The sequence below is a fragment of the Cygnus olor genome, chromosome 4 (assembly GCF_009769625.2).
Source record: "Cygnus olor isolate bCygOlo1 chromosome 4, bCygOlo1.pri.v2, whole genome shotgun sequence".
Taxonomy (NCBI): domain Eukaryota; kingdom Metazoa; phylum Chordata; class Aves; order Anseriformes; family Anatidae; genus Cygnus; species Cygnus olor.
The window spans coordinates 24,522,312-24,538,829 of NC_049172.1; the positions used below are offsets into that span (position 1 = coordinate 24,522,312).

Genomic DNA, 16,518 nt, shown 5'->3' on the forward strand with positions numbered 1-16,518 from the left:
CTGAAGCAGGAATTATGTGAATTTGAGTCAGTTAAGCTTTTGATTAGGGGAGACCTGATAATTCCTAAAGAGCTGATATTGAAAGAAAAGAAAAATAAAAATTCCTAAATCTGCTTTTTGTACAGAGCCCAGGTTCCTCTTCTCTGGAATGGCTTGCTGTGTCTGATTTTACATTTGGAACTGTTTTTAACAGCATGGAAATAAGGCCAGGGTTTGGGTTCCCTCCTCTGACTCTCCCCCTCTAGCTCTGTCACTGGCAGGATGAACAAAAGTTATAGCAGCAAAGAAACAGAAAAAGCTTCATAGAAGGAAAAAAATGCAGTGAGAGAGAAATATACAGCTATACTTGCCACCTAATGCCCACTTCCATCTAGCTCTCAATGCCAAAACCAGGCCATTCAGGTTTAAGAGAAAAGAATTAGAGCACTGCCATTTTAGGAAAGCCTCATATGTAAGGAGCCAAAATCAAGTCCACCAGGGAGTATACTACCTACTGTACTGATAAATGAATGTGGGGCAAAGTTTTCCTGCAAGCCGTTCTCTGGCAAGAAGAAAGGTACAGTCATGACCCTGAATGGATACTTAGACATGCCCAGTGAGGGGAAATACATGACTTTACCTCATATGTTCTTCTTTCTCATTCCTCTGAGAATTACCATTTTAAAGATAAGTTATTTTCTTGATATAAAATGTAAAAATACTTTTTTTTTTTCCTATAGGTTGTAAAGCATTTCACAGAAAATGTCATGGCTAACGTAAAACAGCTGTGTTTCAAAATTACAGGCATATTTCAGTCTACCACCAATATCATAAAATGTTATCTTAAGCCTTTGTGTTGACAATTTAAGCACCTTATTTTGGGACAATAACATATAAATTATTTACCAGCATGATTTGCAGCTGACATCTGTTATAAAATTCTTGCAAATCTGGGTAAATTTTATGCAAAGGATTTGAAATAATGTAACAGTACAATAATTCTATGGTAGCACCAAAAAAGTATGCTGTTGTTGCGTTCCTCTAGACCTAACTTAGGCAACCCTACTGGATAGTGTTTTTCTGAAGGCCTGTAACAAGTTCTGTCTTTCTGTTTTTTCTGCTTTGTTGTCATGCTAGACCGAGAGAGTAAAATTTGTTCAGCTAATATAAATCCCTCTTGAGAGCTTTCTAATGAAAAACTGTTTTCTTCTATTTCTAATGACTTCTCATGTTTTGATGCACTGATGCAGTCTTCCTGTGCAATTCTATGGCATCTTTGTGGTATATTTTTAATTTATTATTTTTTTTCAGATTGACTTTAATACTGTCCTGTCCAATGGATCTCAAAAATTTTCCAATGGATGTGCAAACATGTATAATGCAGCTGGAAAGCTGTAAGTTTGAGTAATGTATTATCCTATAAATACTTTTCTAGAGTTTACAACAACTATGCAGGGGGTAAGGAGACTCCTTGTAGTGGTGAAAGGAGAACAACCTTTCAAAACTGAATCACCTGTTTTAATCTGTGATACATAGATAATTTTCAAGGAAAGAGATCCTTTCATCCTCACTTCTATTGACAATCGTCAGTTTCATGTAAATTTAATGGTACTACTAAACTAAAGTACCCAGTGCCAGAATTTACATTTATGCAACATTTATGCAACATTTATGCATATTGTGATTCATCATGAAGTCTCCCTTGCGTTCACACACACACACAGACTGTAATATGGGAGAGCATAAAGGAAACATGAGAGTAATTTAAGGAAGTGTTTTATGTGATTTACGTGAATATCCTGAAATTCATAATAACTTGGTGTAGTTAAAAAGTGGAAACAATAATTTATATTAAGTCCCTGCTCTTCAGATTCCTACCCCACTTCTTCAACATGTCTACATGCTATAGCTAGGTAATTTTTACCTGATCAACCTAGAAGGGATTAGGGAAAGAGTTTACTGCAAGGGAGAACTGTAGAAGGTTACACCATATGTATACTTTCTACAGTTTTTTATATATATACATGCAATCATGATGCTGCATAGGGTATGCCACTTACACAGCCTTCAACCCCTCAACTGGAGCAGCAGCTTGGATCAGTGGAAGATCTTGGAAGGGCTGCAGAGCCCTTGGGGTAAGAGGAAGAATAAGTCCATACTTATTCGTATTCCACCTAGAGATCAAAAGTGAGCATGGTATCACCACCAGCCATAACACTGGAAAAACTTCTAGAATCTTCAGAAGACTGCTGGGACTTAAAGTGACATGTAGTAGCACAGTTAGGTTAACATTGAAAATACCAAACAAAACACAGAAGACCTGGTGGTCTTCTAAAACATGGAAGGACTGATGGTTTGCCTAAATCAGGTGTTACACCAGAATTTCGATGGAAAAAAAAAATATATATAACTCCATGTGTTTTAAACAATCTCTTCATAAAGCCTTATTTTGCATTATATACAAATATCCTGAGGAGACCAAAGGGAAGGTAAAAAAATAGATTAGAGAAGACAGGCTTTGCAGAATTATCTTACAATTAATAACAACACTTTTTATGTGAAACAAAATTAGTATTTGATAATTCAATCCCTCATATATTTTACTTACCACCTACATTGATATTTCCCTTAGAAAAGAAAACAGGATGAAAAGTGCACAGCAGCTATGCCATTTCAGGTCACACACGCACAGAAAAAAACACAAAGTCAAATGTTCTGGCTGATGCTAGGATCTGAGCTAAAAGGAGGTATGAGGAGGAAGGCACAGATATGCATTAAATTTTTATTTTCCTTGTGATATGAAATGCCTTTTCCCCTAAAATGACAGTAGTTTGGAAGAGGTTCCTAGCAGAATGATCCTCCCAATGGTGTGAAGAACAAAAATAAAATAAAATGAAATGAAATAAAATAAAATAAAATAAAATAAAATAAATAAAATAAAATAAAATAAAATAAAATAAAATAAAGCATTCTTTGAAATATTCTGGAGTTTGTGAAAATAAATGACAGGAGGAAGAACAGGTAAATATTAAGGACCCATTGTAATGTGAAATCTAGTTTTATAGTTTTAGGACCAACAAGTAAAGTACTTCAGAAAAGAATTTTCTGCATATAGAAAGAACATACAGGATTATTTGGAATACATTATAACATTTATTGTTATATAGAGAGAGAACAAAAACACAACATACATAATTTGATTAAAGTATGCCTTGCTTTTTTCCTTTTTTTTTTTTTTTTTAGTTGGAACGCTAAGTGTTCTAAGTGAAGTGGGAAGTAATTATTTATCAGTCAGTATGTCAGAACTGTTTGTTGTACGGGTAATAGTATGCTTTTACAAAAAATTGCAGGGTGGGTATGAAGTCAGCTCTCTCTTTCATTACAATGGACAGATGGTAATATTACAAAGCAGGCTTTCAATATGAGGACAATGGCTGATCTGACAGCAGAAATTTTCTTGACAACAATTGAGCAATGGTTATTTGTTGCAAATGTCAAGGTACTTAGGGCAATATTATATATTCAGCATTTAAGCAAAACTCCACAGTCTATCCAAGCTGCTAATTCTACTAATAATGTGACTAAATAAGAGGTTAATATGAGGTGGTTGTATCAGAGTACATAGAAATGACAGGTATATTCACTCCATATAATTATGCTTCAAACAGAAGGTATCACAGTATTTGAAGAAGAAAGTATATATACATATATTTTTAAATGTGTTTAAAAATTGTTACTTTAACAACTTCATAAAACTCAGCTGTACTCCCCTCTTTCAGTCCATGTGAGGACAGGTTGTATAACAACTGAGCATTCTTGAAGAAACAGGCATTTGTTTTCCTTTATAGAAACATTGCAGGAGCTCATAATTCCCACAAACTGTACCACAGGGAAGCAATACTGATTAGTTGAATAGCACTGTAGATGTTCTACAGTGTTTTCCAGCAGAACATTTTTTACCGAAGTCTTGTTTTTAATCATCTAGTTCAGTGGGAGTAAATTCCCTGCTGCACATTCAGATAGTACAGAGAGGCAATGCTTGCAAAAGAAGGGCTGAACAAAACACAGATATATGCTTCATTTTGAGATATTCAAAATCTTCCAGTTTCAGAGAAAGCTCAAATATGATATCAAAAGGAAGTTGTAAGTAATAAAACTTCCTTCATATCACCTTGTCCTGTTACCTGTAACTCCAGACGTTGAAAAATAGGGACTATGACCAAATTAACTGGCCTGTTGCAGAAAATTTTGCAGTATGTGGGAGCTCTGACTATACCTACATGTCTGCTAGCAGAATAACCTGTTAGGATTGCAAGAACAAGACAACAGTTCCCTGAAACTGAGAGAAATAGCTTTGGGACAGATCCAAAGAAAGCAGACACAATGACACAACTTCCAAGCTCCAAGACCTTTAAGAGAAGGAAGTCATCTATCCCAAAATGGTTTCCCTATACAGGAAGTACAGGAAGGGAATCAAATACCTTGGAGGAGTTACAAAAAATATCTTCATGCTTGGCAGGAGAGTAGCTAAGTTAAAAAATGCTAAACTTGAGCCTGAACTCTGACCAATTTCCAAAACTTAGAAAAGGATGAAATGAACACCCACATTCCAGAGCAGTTGGGTAAGAACAGGCATCCAATCCTCTTTAAAAGAGGAAGAAAAAATTAGGAAGATGGGTGCATTTAGCAATTTCTCATGCTTCATATCAAATCTCCTGAGGAAAGAACTGAAATAACCCTGAGAGTGTAAAGCCATACAAAAATCTCATTCTAGATTTCTAGACTTCTCTCCTTTCTAGATTTCACAGCGTCATACTCTCCTGTGGCTCTGTCCTACATTCTTTGGTGCAGAGTGAGACAACTTGAACAGGAAGATGAAACAAATACCCTGGCTTATGCCCTGTCCAGGGAAGTAGAAGATGTGGGTTTCAAAACCGAGAACACACTTCTCTTGTCTGGAGTGAATGATCTGATCATCAGGCTGTTTTGCAAAAACTAAAATAGTAGCAGGAGCAAAACAGCAGCAGCCATGCTTCCAGATGTTTCTTTTGAAAGTGAACATCATTACTGTCCTTTCCAACGTGTGCCACATTGGGCAGGATTTGGTAAAATTATGAATTTATAATGCCTATTAATTTCAGAGTTTCTTTAAACTGTCTGGTCTTACAAGTCATGCTCCTGCATGTGACATAAAGCAAATTGGATTGTTTCTAACAAATCACTTACCTTTTCTTTGTCATCTTACCACCAGTCAAGGTTGCAAAGAAAGGCTGACCACTACTTGTAAAGGACAAATCATAGGTTTTACCTCTGCTATAAAATAATAATTTTGTTCAGTACTAGATACTTTCCATCAATACTGATACTGTTGCTCCAGCACAGAAAGCCCTTAGTGGAAAATTCATGTATAGCTTTTTTCCACAAATGATATTTTTAATTTTAACTAGCTCTCATAATGGTTTTTCCAAGGTCAATATTTGCAGCTGTATTTGCCCCTTCATTTACATCATGAAGTGGCTGAACAGTATTTAAGTGGAAATGTCTTCTATTTCAAAAGGATTTATTTTACCAAATGATTTCTGAGAAACTAGAATGAGCTGCTTTTGTATCTTTGAAAAGAAGCAAATGAAAATGTAGATATGAAATAATCCCTTCTACATTTCTATGGTTTATGCTGGAGCAGCCTATAGGCATGTGAGATAATTTTAGTTGTATTCTGCTTGAATAAGATACAAAGAAATGTCAACTAGATACATATTTATTTCTGTGACCTATCTCCCAGGAAAGAAATGTTTTTCTTTCATGTGCTAGAGCTTGTTGTCAGCCCTTTTTAGGCTTTGTTTTTATCTCATAGCATTCATTTATTCATATATTACAATTATATATATACATATTGTATTACAATTACAACTTTATCTGAAATTCAATATTCCTAAATTTTCAAACACTAGTACCATTAAAAGACTAAATCAATCACAAAGGAAGAAATATACTATGAAAAGCAGCAGCATATGTAAGGGAAAAAGCTCCTGATTACTTCATCATTTTGTTTTGATGCTTTGTCTCTTTTACTTTTAATATATAAAAGAATGGCCTTTTTCCCCCCTTTTGATTTATGGGGGCTTTTTAGTCTTTCTAAGCAATCATCTCCCAGTCTTCTGGATTTTAGAGGAAATTCACTCTATACTACATAATGCTATTACCAGAACATTACAGTTTCTTTCCTCCCAGTCTCTAAATTGGAGGGACAGAGATTGTTGAAATGAAAAGATCTGTAGGCAGGCAACTGGCAGATCTGCATCATGGGAAATGATGCACACATTGTTCCCTTCCCACAAGAGCACAGAAGATGGGTAACAGACCTGGACTGTATTTCTCATCTGCCAGGGAACCTAGGGCGTGTACCTGAGTGAGAGTAATTATGGACACACTAGGTCAATGCTTGCCTATACCTGAGTGCAAAAACCGTTTCGCTTCTCTCTTTCCCATTTCAGTAGCACAAAAGCTGTCAACAACTCATCCCATGGTTTCCACTCTACAGAAGGGTGACTCGAGCAATTGCATATATCTGAAGTGAGACCTCACACACAGATACAAAGAACTGTAGTCCTCAGTTCCCAACCGACATAGGATGAAAGAGCAGTAGCAACTGTACAACTGCTGCTGAACCCAGGGAAATTAATATAAAAGTGACACCTGAAAATCTACAGGCATCAGCATATGTTAGATTTGAGGGAGGTGGGAGGAGTCTGGACCCGAAATGCTGCTCTTCTCCAAAAGGCTAAGAAGGATAAACCTGTCACTCTAAAGGGAGAGATCCATCAGAGTGATTTAGAAACACAGAAACAGAAGCATAAGGTTGGAAAGGACCTACAAGATCATCTAGTCCAACCGTTCTCCTAACACCAATACTAGCCACTAAGCTACTAAATCATATCTCATAGCACCTTATCCAGGTGCTTCTTGAACACCGCAAGGGATGGTGACTCCACCACCACCCTGGTCAGGCCATTCCAGTGCCTGACCACTCTTTGAGAGAAAATGTTTTTCCTGATATCTAATCTAAATCTCCCCAGGCACAACTTGTGACCATTTCCTCGAGTCCTATCATTAGTTATCTGAGAGGAGAGGCCGAAACCCTCCTCATCACAACCTCCCTTCAGGAAGCTGTAGAATGCAAAGAGGTCTCTCCTGAGCCTTCTCTTCTCCAGACTAAACAACCCCAGCTCCGTCAGCCGCTCCTCATAAGACTTGTGCTCCAGACCCCTCACTTAGAGGGCAATGCAAGGGGCAGTCCCTTTGGAAAGCAGCTCCATACTGTACTTCTGTACATAGAATAAAATCCTGCTTTCTTGGTGCTTCAGCATAAATTTAGTCAATAAATTTATCAATAAATGGGGAAAATAAAAAAATAAATTTGTCAATAAAACAGCTGATTTCTGAAGCTAATATTCTTAGTGGGTAATGCATTTTAGAAGAATTTATTCTAACCCCAAACTGCAGCCAGACTCATTAGACCTGTCAAATCCTCCCCATGATATGTTGCTTAGAATTTAGGCCACAATTCTCTGCCATGTTCTTTGCATAGCAATCCACAGGCAGCCTGTCCTGGAGAGATTCTGCTGGGATGCCTAATAGAAAAACTTTGAAACTACTCCAGTCAATATGATTGTATTTCATTCCTCAGCTGGACGCCTACATAACTGCTCTGTTTGCTGAATAAATCCAATGTTAGTCTTGGACTTGTACTTACTAAACATTAAAAAATGAGAATGGAATTTAGACAAATCACTCGGATAAGAGAAACATAAAAATGAAACCTCGAGTCAAACCAAACTCTCTTGTACAAAAATGCTAGATACTAGGTACTCGGTTTGGCTGTTTCATGCCATTCGTGTGTTTGTTTACTGAACAAGAGGAAAAGAGCTAGGTTTTGATACAGCTGTAGGTATTTTAAAGAGCAGCAAGAGAAGCAAAGCCTTTCTGAAGTAGAACAGAATGTGTAGGAAAAGTACCAGGTATATTGATATTCAGCTGGATCAGAGGTTTCCTCAAAAATTTTATTCTTCATGGCTTGGAATGGTACTCTAAAGGTGGTTAAAATGAAAGAATTTAGCAAATAAGAATCTGTCAGCAGAATGAAAAAGGAGGTCTCTTGGAATTGCCAAGACAGTTCTGGTTCAAAGATGTAGAGTACTTGAGGACTCAGGGGACTTGTCTTGAATAGCAAGCCTTATTTTTCCATACTAGAACAGTCCCTGAATGGCCTGGAGAATACATGTTAATACTTTCATGACATTTCAATAATTCTTCAAGACAAACTTGTTGGATGTCCACTGTCTTGTTTATGAGACTATAGGCTTTTAATGCCCTGATATTGAATTAGTTAAAATAAAATCTTCATACTCTCAGCATACATGTATACAGCTGACATAAATAGCTTGATTCTAATAAGTTCTATAGAGCTGTATAGTTCTATTGATGAAGGTTGAATTGAACATTATTTAAGGTGGGTTTTGTTCCTATACTTTCAAAATTGGATGGATGCAAAAGTTATATGTATTCTTAAGATCAATAATAGTGAGGAAGGAAAGGAGGAAGGGAGGAAGGGAGGAAGGGAGGAAGGGAGGGAGGGAGGGAGGGAGGGAGGGAGGGAGGAAGGAAGGAAGGAAGGAAGGAAGGAAGGAAGGAAGGAAGGAAGGAAGGAAGGAAGAAAGGAAGGAAGGATTCAAACTACATTTCCTTCCGAGGAATTCTTTATAGGTGTTGGTAATAACTTGTTAATACTATTTTTGAAAAGATAAGGTTTTCTGGAAAAGATGACCAAGACCAAGAGAACAATTTGTTGTAGGGTGGTGTTTTTTTTGTTTGTTTGTTTGTTTTGTTTTTGTTTTCCCCAGATACTAAAATTGCCATTGCTACATAGAAATGTTTCAGTAAGATCATATTGTTTTTCCCTTGAAGACTTCCTGAAACATCTAATTGCACATACTGAAAATTTACAAACTAGTTAGAAAATTTTTAGTGCTGTCTAAAGCCTAGAGTTAGTATATCTGTCTTGTTGATCTTCTGCTGAAGAGTTTTGTGTAGATTAGATAGAAAAATAAATTAAACAGACCATCACTGTAGTTTCATTTCATTTGATGTCCAGGTATTCAAACACCTGCATCAAATGTTCCAGGCACAAGTCCCGACCACAGTCCTCATTTCCTGCATTCTTTTCCACCTCCTTGCTCCACAAGCGTGACCACACAGAATTTTATTTTTGTTTTTCACACTTTTCACCAGCTTTGTGTCAGAGCATTTTCTAAAGAAAATTTCTGCAAGCCAAATCCAACTTTCCTAATTGTTTCAGACCCTCTACAGTGCCAATTAATTCTAAGTTCTACTTAATTTGCCAGCTCTTCATATTCTTCTCAGGAGGAAGTCTCAGTCTGCCAGTACATGCTTTACTAGCTAATTACCTTGAATGACTTCAGGCACCTAAAAATGAGTTGCCTCTTTAAGAAGAGCTGTTTGCTGAGAGGCTACAGTGCCATGAATATACACAGTTCTCAACTTTTCCTGAAAACTTCTCTCTCTAGTAACCTTCTCCTTCTGCGATGATAGGCTTGTCATATTATTACCAACAATTTACCATCCCCTTTTGCATTACAGATGTTTCATCTGACTGCGTCTTCTCAAAACAGAAGATGACTGAATGTAGTCATAGCCTTTTTTTACATAATCTGCATCATAATCTTTTAACACAGAAACTAGTAATATACTTCTATGGGATTTTTTTGTTCATTCTTTGATTAAGTTGCTTTTAGAGGCTCTCTTCATTATTATTCTCCTCCTTTCTCTTATATACAAACTGGCACAACTGAAAAGTAAAATCTCACCTTCTCTCACTGCACATGATTCTCTTTCACACTCCCACTCTTCCACACATTTTCATCCTGCCAAGTCAATGCACTCTGCTTATCCAGTCTCTCAGTCAACACTGTGGGTCACTATAGTACTTATTTTTTTGAATATGCTCTGTCTTCTAGTTGTAAGAGACAACTTTTAAGAGACAATCATTAGAGAGAAAATCCACTGAGACTAGAAAGAGGTTCTAGACTAGAGAGAAAATTCACTGAGAGGTAATGTAACAAGCTGTACACAAGTGCTGCCAAATGTAGAAGCTAGCAGAGAACCTAGCATTCTCACAAAAATGCCCTAGTTTTCACTCTTAAGATACATACAAGATGTAGACAAAAAGCATTAATTAAGTTAATGGGTCCTTTCCTCTGCTAGCAATGGTATCAAAGCAGAACTTGAGATCACACAGAGAAAATATCTGCATTGTTGAATCTTAGTGCTTGGATATGACTGCATTGAGGTCAATTACTTTTAATTGCAGTTGTGTCTCAGAAACACTCGGCTCTAATTACAAGCTTTATCAGTGTAAATGGTACTGCATAAACCTGGCACAAGGAGAGCACCATTACTTACTTCATTCATCCATCTTTTCTTATCTAAGCAGCTGCTAATCTTATACAAACAGTGAACTACTTTACTCATTTTCTTTTTTATTCTGGTAAAAGTCATTTCAGCAGTGGATGGCTGAGTGTACATATTTTTTGCCTAGATGAGTAAAGTAAATGCATTCTAAGTGGAGAACTGCTTTATTACAGCATCTAATCAGTTTTCCATTTTGCAAACGTATGCCTGTCTGGCAAATACATATGCATGAATGATACACATAGCCCCACCAAACTCAGGTGGTGGCCTCAGGGCTTTAAAGTTATTCACATAATTTCAATACTGTGAACATTTATGACTGGCAATTCTGGGATCCTAAACATAAAATATAACACTCCAAAACTTTCATTACCAAAGCTCCCTACATTTCTGCTACTTGCCATGCATGCAGTCCCCCCACGTTTGATGGCACTAAGCACTTTAGTGCCTTACCTCAAGATCAAAAGTTTCTACTTGTCTTGAGACTGAACCTGAAGGTAATTTCAAAATCTGCCATGATATCTTGTCATGGTGCTGGGAGTCCAGCTACTCCAATAAGAGACATTAATTACATTAATCAGCAGAGCCAACAAAATTAAGATGCTGGAGATCTGTTTTTTTTTGTTTTGTTTTGTTTTTCTTTTGTTTTTGGTTGTTTTTGTTTTTGTTTTGCTTGTTGCTTATATCATTGAATCATAGCATCTTTCAGGTTGCAAAAGACCTCTAAGATCTAGACCAACCTTAATATATGTATTGTATATATATATTATATAATACCATGGAATCAAACTGTAATAGCATATATACCCCAGTACAGTAAACATTGATTTTTTTAAACAGATGTTTTACAGATATGCTTTTCCCCTTATGCACAGTGCACACTATACCACCAGCATTCTGAGCGCAAACTATGTAGCAGGTCTTCTTCACAAAAGTAGTTAAGAAACAAAAGTATTTTCCTTGTCTGAGATATTAAGAATGCTCAGTTAGCTCTATCAGTTCCCTATTTCCCCTGAAAATTTTGGGCCTAGGACATTAGATGCAGTTTGGTCTTGCACTTCATTCTTACAAATTCTCTGATTCTGCTATATATCTGTAAGTGACAAGATATTTATGACTGTAGTCTTTCTTCCTTTTTGCTGTGACAACATGAAAGAATGATGTGGTAGATGTAAAAAAGAAAGAGTTCATCAAATTTTTTGGAATTGTACCAACTAGTAAATTATTTTCTTTTAGAAAATCAAGGATACCTGTCCTGGCTAACACCTCTCACTAAAGAAAATTCAGAGACAAATTAGTGTTATCAAATAGTTTGATATGCTTAAATAATTCATGTTTTCTTATTTTGCCAATTATAAGAGTGTTAGAAAACTTTAGATTTCCCTAATTAAATGGGCACATTTGGTTGGGCCATTTTTTTCACATTTAATAAAGGGACAAAAATTAATAGAGACTGAGTTGATTTAATTTAACATACCTAATGGAAATCAAATATACATGATACCCTTTTAAATTTCTTTGGAATCACATCTCCATTAAGCTCTTCTATGTTTTAAGTCACATTTACTGGATCAATATGGTCTTGACTTAAAAAAATGGAATTACACTATTGAATGCTAAATATATATTTGGGTATTTAAAGTGTAAACACAAAATAGATTACTACATCAGCAGTTTGCATAAACTATTATTTTTAATATATTGAACTATAGAAGAATTAATGGGCAGGGTTGATAAAATTAAAAATACACATTAGAGATGAATGAATCTGATTTAGTGAAATGCATTTTGACACAGCAGTTGTTTCTTGTCAGTTCAATGAGTTTTACTCAGGGGATATCACTTCTGGCCATACTCTACATGCTTCAAATGATAATCTTCACTACACACAACTGCTTATGTGAATACATGTAATGTTTGATAAAAGCTACATTTCTGGTTTTTCCTAGTTTCTGATATTTTATAGTGAATTTTAAGACTGAGTTTATATGATGTCATGTATTCAAGAACAGGGGAAAAAAGTGCTTCTTTACACGTTTAATATATGATTGTAATCACTTGCATAATGACTGACCTCAATGAAATACTTAAAAGAATATGTCTTGTTTTTAGCATATTCATTTAGCCCCAACAAAATACCAAAGAGAGTAAGCCAACAGTCATCCCGAGTGCTTGTGAAAACCTTGAATAAGGGTAATCTCCAAAAGAAACAGAAAGAATCTAAAGGTATTGGAAACAGTTTTAAATTAATAGTCACTGAGTCTTAATTTATGGATACGTTCAACATAGATCAGAAAGGATAAAGTGTGTTTCAGATGTGAGGCCAGGGCATTTTGACTGAATAACATTTATAGATGTACTCAAAAAGTAATGAAGCCACTGAATACAACAAGGGAAAAATTTCTGTCTGCACATCGAAGACTTTATTTCCCTCACTGGAACTCAAAATTTCAGTATTTGCAGGCAGACAGCTTCTCTTAGAATGTTCTGAACACTGTATTTAAACAGTGAATTGTTACTGAAAGGTTAAAAGATATTTCCAGTTATCTGTGGGTTATTCTTAACAGGTCATTAGCTTTGGACTAAAGCAGAAAATAAATGTTGCAAAGAAGCAAAATAGACAGATGAAAGCTATATAATTTAAATGTAAAAATGACACCATCCTTTTCCTTATGGTTCAAGCTATTATACGTGAGTCAAGTGTACCCTTGTGGTCCAAGCTATTTCAACAATAGAAGCCATTTAGTTTTAGATTTCAATCTTGAAATTACACTTTGTCCAAAGCTATTAGATCCTGAGAAAATCATAATGAAACCTGAATGAGAAGAGGAGGTCATTTTTTTTTCAGTTGTCACAACTAGACAATTTATCCAGAAAAAGTTTGGAATAAAATGCCAGGGATATGCTGGAAAAATAATATATGACATATTCACAAGAAGTAGAGCGGTTTTCCCCAGTGATATCCAAAGCACATGTTAACTGAGAGATGGAAATAAAAGGAAAAACTACTTGCCCTTTAAAAAGTCTGCCCCTTGATTAATACTTCAACTAGAGATTTTGCCGTTTTATTTAATCACACATACATGGGGTAAGGGTAAGTGCAGGAATCTGAATATTAAAACTGAATACAACATAACAACATACTTCTACACAGAGAGAAGATACAATCTTCCTTGCAAGCTTTTCCTTGTTTTGTACCAGTTTCAGAGAAAACTATTTTTTTCAATTCAATTAATATCTCACTCCTGGAGAAATTCTCGTTGTTCCCTTTCAAGAATATGTATCTACTTTAAGTCAGATTGACATCAATCCATACATAAAACTGACAAACCACCATTTCACCCTATATAAGAGGAGAAGGTGATCTGAGAGTGATGGGGCTATCCTTCGTAGGCAAGGGAGGGTATGTTTAGGTCATTTTGATACTTTTGTTAACTCCATTAGAAGACTACCTAACTATTAAGATTTCACAAAGGATCCATAAAACTGACTTTTTTTCTAGTTCAGTATGATTTAGAATGGCAGATAATGCTTTTTGGTTAACAAGTATAAGGAAATCTGTTGTATTTTCTCCTTTTATGGCTTTTACTGAAGACATCACTATTTGGTATATCCCTGGTTTTCAAAGTTTGCAGCTGACTTAGAGTTTATGCGCTTTTTTTTTTTCTTTTTAGTTGGATACACAATGAATGATCTCATTTTTGAATGGCAAGAAAAGGGAGCAGTTCAAGTAGCAGAAGGTCTCACTCTGCCACAGTTTCTCTTGAAAGAAGAAAAGGATTTATGTTACTGCACCAAGCATTATAATACAGGTAGGAAAGAATATTAGTGATTAAAATTGGAAAGCCATTTAACATTTACTGTTATTTTGGAGAGGTTATTTACTTTTTTAATACTCTCACTGAACTCACAAGAAGGTTGAAACATACAGTTGCATTTTTCAGGACAAGGTAGTCTTAAATAACTGACACAATGAAATGGAAGTACCTGAAGGCTGAACAAACTTGTATTTCAGTAAGCTTTAGAAAATACATATTTGAAGTAATTCAGAAGTAATTCAATCAGGAGTTTAATTTTTTTCAGTGGGTGCCATGACAGCATCTACACTGCGGGATCTGAAGCACTGCCAAGACCCAAAGTCCATATGCTGTGTACTAAGCATGGCCTGGCTCCATCAGAAAAAAACTCTTATCAGTATTTGTAAGCCCTATCTTTGCCCTAGTTCTTAATGGAAATCCTTAGTGTACAATGGCTAGGTGCCCAAATTAGACATGGCCTTCCTATAGCCAATGGCCAAATCTTCCTAAAAGATCCTTCCCATGGCCAAATCTTCCTATAAGATTTCAAATCTTTATGGTACTGTGATGTTTATCTCATCAGGACTGGGATTATTTGGGAGGGAAAAAAAATAACACTACTAACATAGCCATTTTATTTCTAATTGTAAAGAGAGAGAGAAAGAGAGAGAGAGAGAGAGAGAGAGCTGTCTTGATAACTGGAAAACCACAAACATAAGAAATCTTCAAAACCATATAGCAAAGGCTACAAAAATATAGCTTCCATCTTCTCAAGGAAAAAAAAAATCCACAAAATTAAGATTCTTTCAATCATCCATATGTCTCTCAATTTCTGTTCTCCAATATGATTCTTAATAGGTTAAACATAATGTGAAATCTAACCATTTTAAATAAATGGTTTATTTGGATTCTGCTAAAATGGCAGAGGGGAGAAAATTCAACAGATGGCCTTCATAAAGAATTTCTTGGCGCAGTCTAAGGAAAAGTGCTTTTCAACACTGAGCATATCACAGATGCCATGATACCCTAAGAGAGGAAAAAGTTTTCTAATGATTTCAATTTAGAATGGGAGATATTAATACAGATGTTTGAAGTGTTCTCTAAAACAAATAAGTATGTAATGTGCAGCTTTACCATACAAATACTAATATCTGTCTAATCCTTAAAGAGCTTCCAGAAATGGAGAAGCATATCCTATTGGAGGGTAATTCTTCCACTCAAACATCCTTTTATTAATAATAATATTCAAATTATTATTATTCTTTTCTTCTTTTTAGCATAATTTCTAAGATAGACAAGAAAACTATTTTTGTGACTGTCTTCTAGATACATAGGCAAAATCTGCTTCATTTTAGGTCTCTCTTGCTTTTGTGCTATTTTAGCATGTATTTATAACTGTATTTCTATGAATTGTATAATGATGTTTTCAAACAGGAATCTATGGTAGAAAGTATTCTCCTCATTTTTCCAAAGTTCATTTGAACATCTTCTGTGATGCATCAAAAATACCCAACTCAGGAATTAAAACATTACTGTGGGACTTAATTTGATATTGTATAGAAACTTGTTTTAAAATGTTGATGATCATTAAAATCATCATAGCTTAAAACTTTACTTTTGACCGAAAATTCTTTTTTTATATATATTTGTGAGCTACTACCTTTTTCTTCATAATCTTTGTTTCATGCCTGTCCGTTTAAAATGGGATTCATTTTCTTCCAAGCAGAAGCAGGAAAACATGCTGGGCCTAGGCATGCAACACACTAGGTTGCATGGGATAAACTTGCACTAATTTATTTTTTTCACTGTGGCCCTAAACTGAGCTGAGAAGTGGAAACAACAGATGCTATTAACTGCACATAAGGTCTCATGGTTCCCAAAATGTGCCTGCAGGCAAGTTCATGCACTTATCCCTGTGAACTGCTGTCACATTTAGGTGGGAGAAAGGGTTGACTGGCATAACTCTAGAGGACAGCATGGACAATCATCAGTCTGTTAGATTTCCGTATTGCTTCAGCCAAACTGCATTTCTGCAGCCAAATGGGTGTTCTAAAATGCACATGCAGCTCACAGCCCTGAAAAGATGGCTGAAGTTCACAGAATCACAGAATGGCCAAGGTTGGAAGGGACCTCTGAAGATCATCTAGTCCAAGCTCCCTGCCAAGCAGGATCACCTAGAGCACGTTGCACAAGATGGCATCCAGGCGGGTTTTGAATATCTCCAGAGAAGAAGACTCCACAACCTCTCTGAGCA

The 16,518-nt window shown here is 35.8% G+C and overlaps 1 protein-coding gene across 2 annotated transcripts in view; it reads left to right on the top strand.

Annotated features, from left to right (window-relative positions):
* Nucleotides 1–16,518, top strand: part of GLRA3 (glycine receptor alpha 3) — an 87,220-nt gene that overhangs the window by 48,370 nt on the left and 22,332 nt on the right. For both annotated transcript variants that reach the window (XM_040556272.1, XM_040556274.1), the window contains exons 5-6: nucleotides 1,291–1,373; nucleotides 14,142–14,279. In XM_040556272.1, the coding sequence (XP_040412206.1) occupies nucleotides 1,291–1,373; nucleotides 14,142–14,279 (221 nt within the window). The remainder of the gene's footprint in view (nucleotides 1–1,290; nucleotides 1,374–14,141; nucleotides 14,280–16,518) is intronic.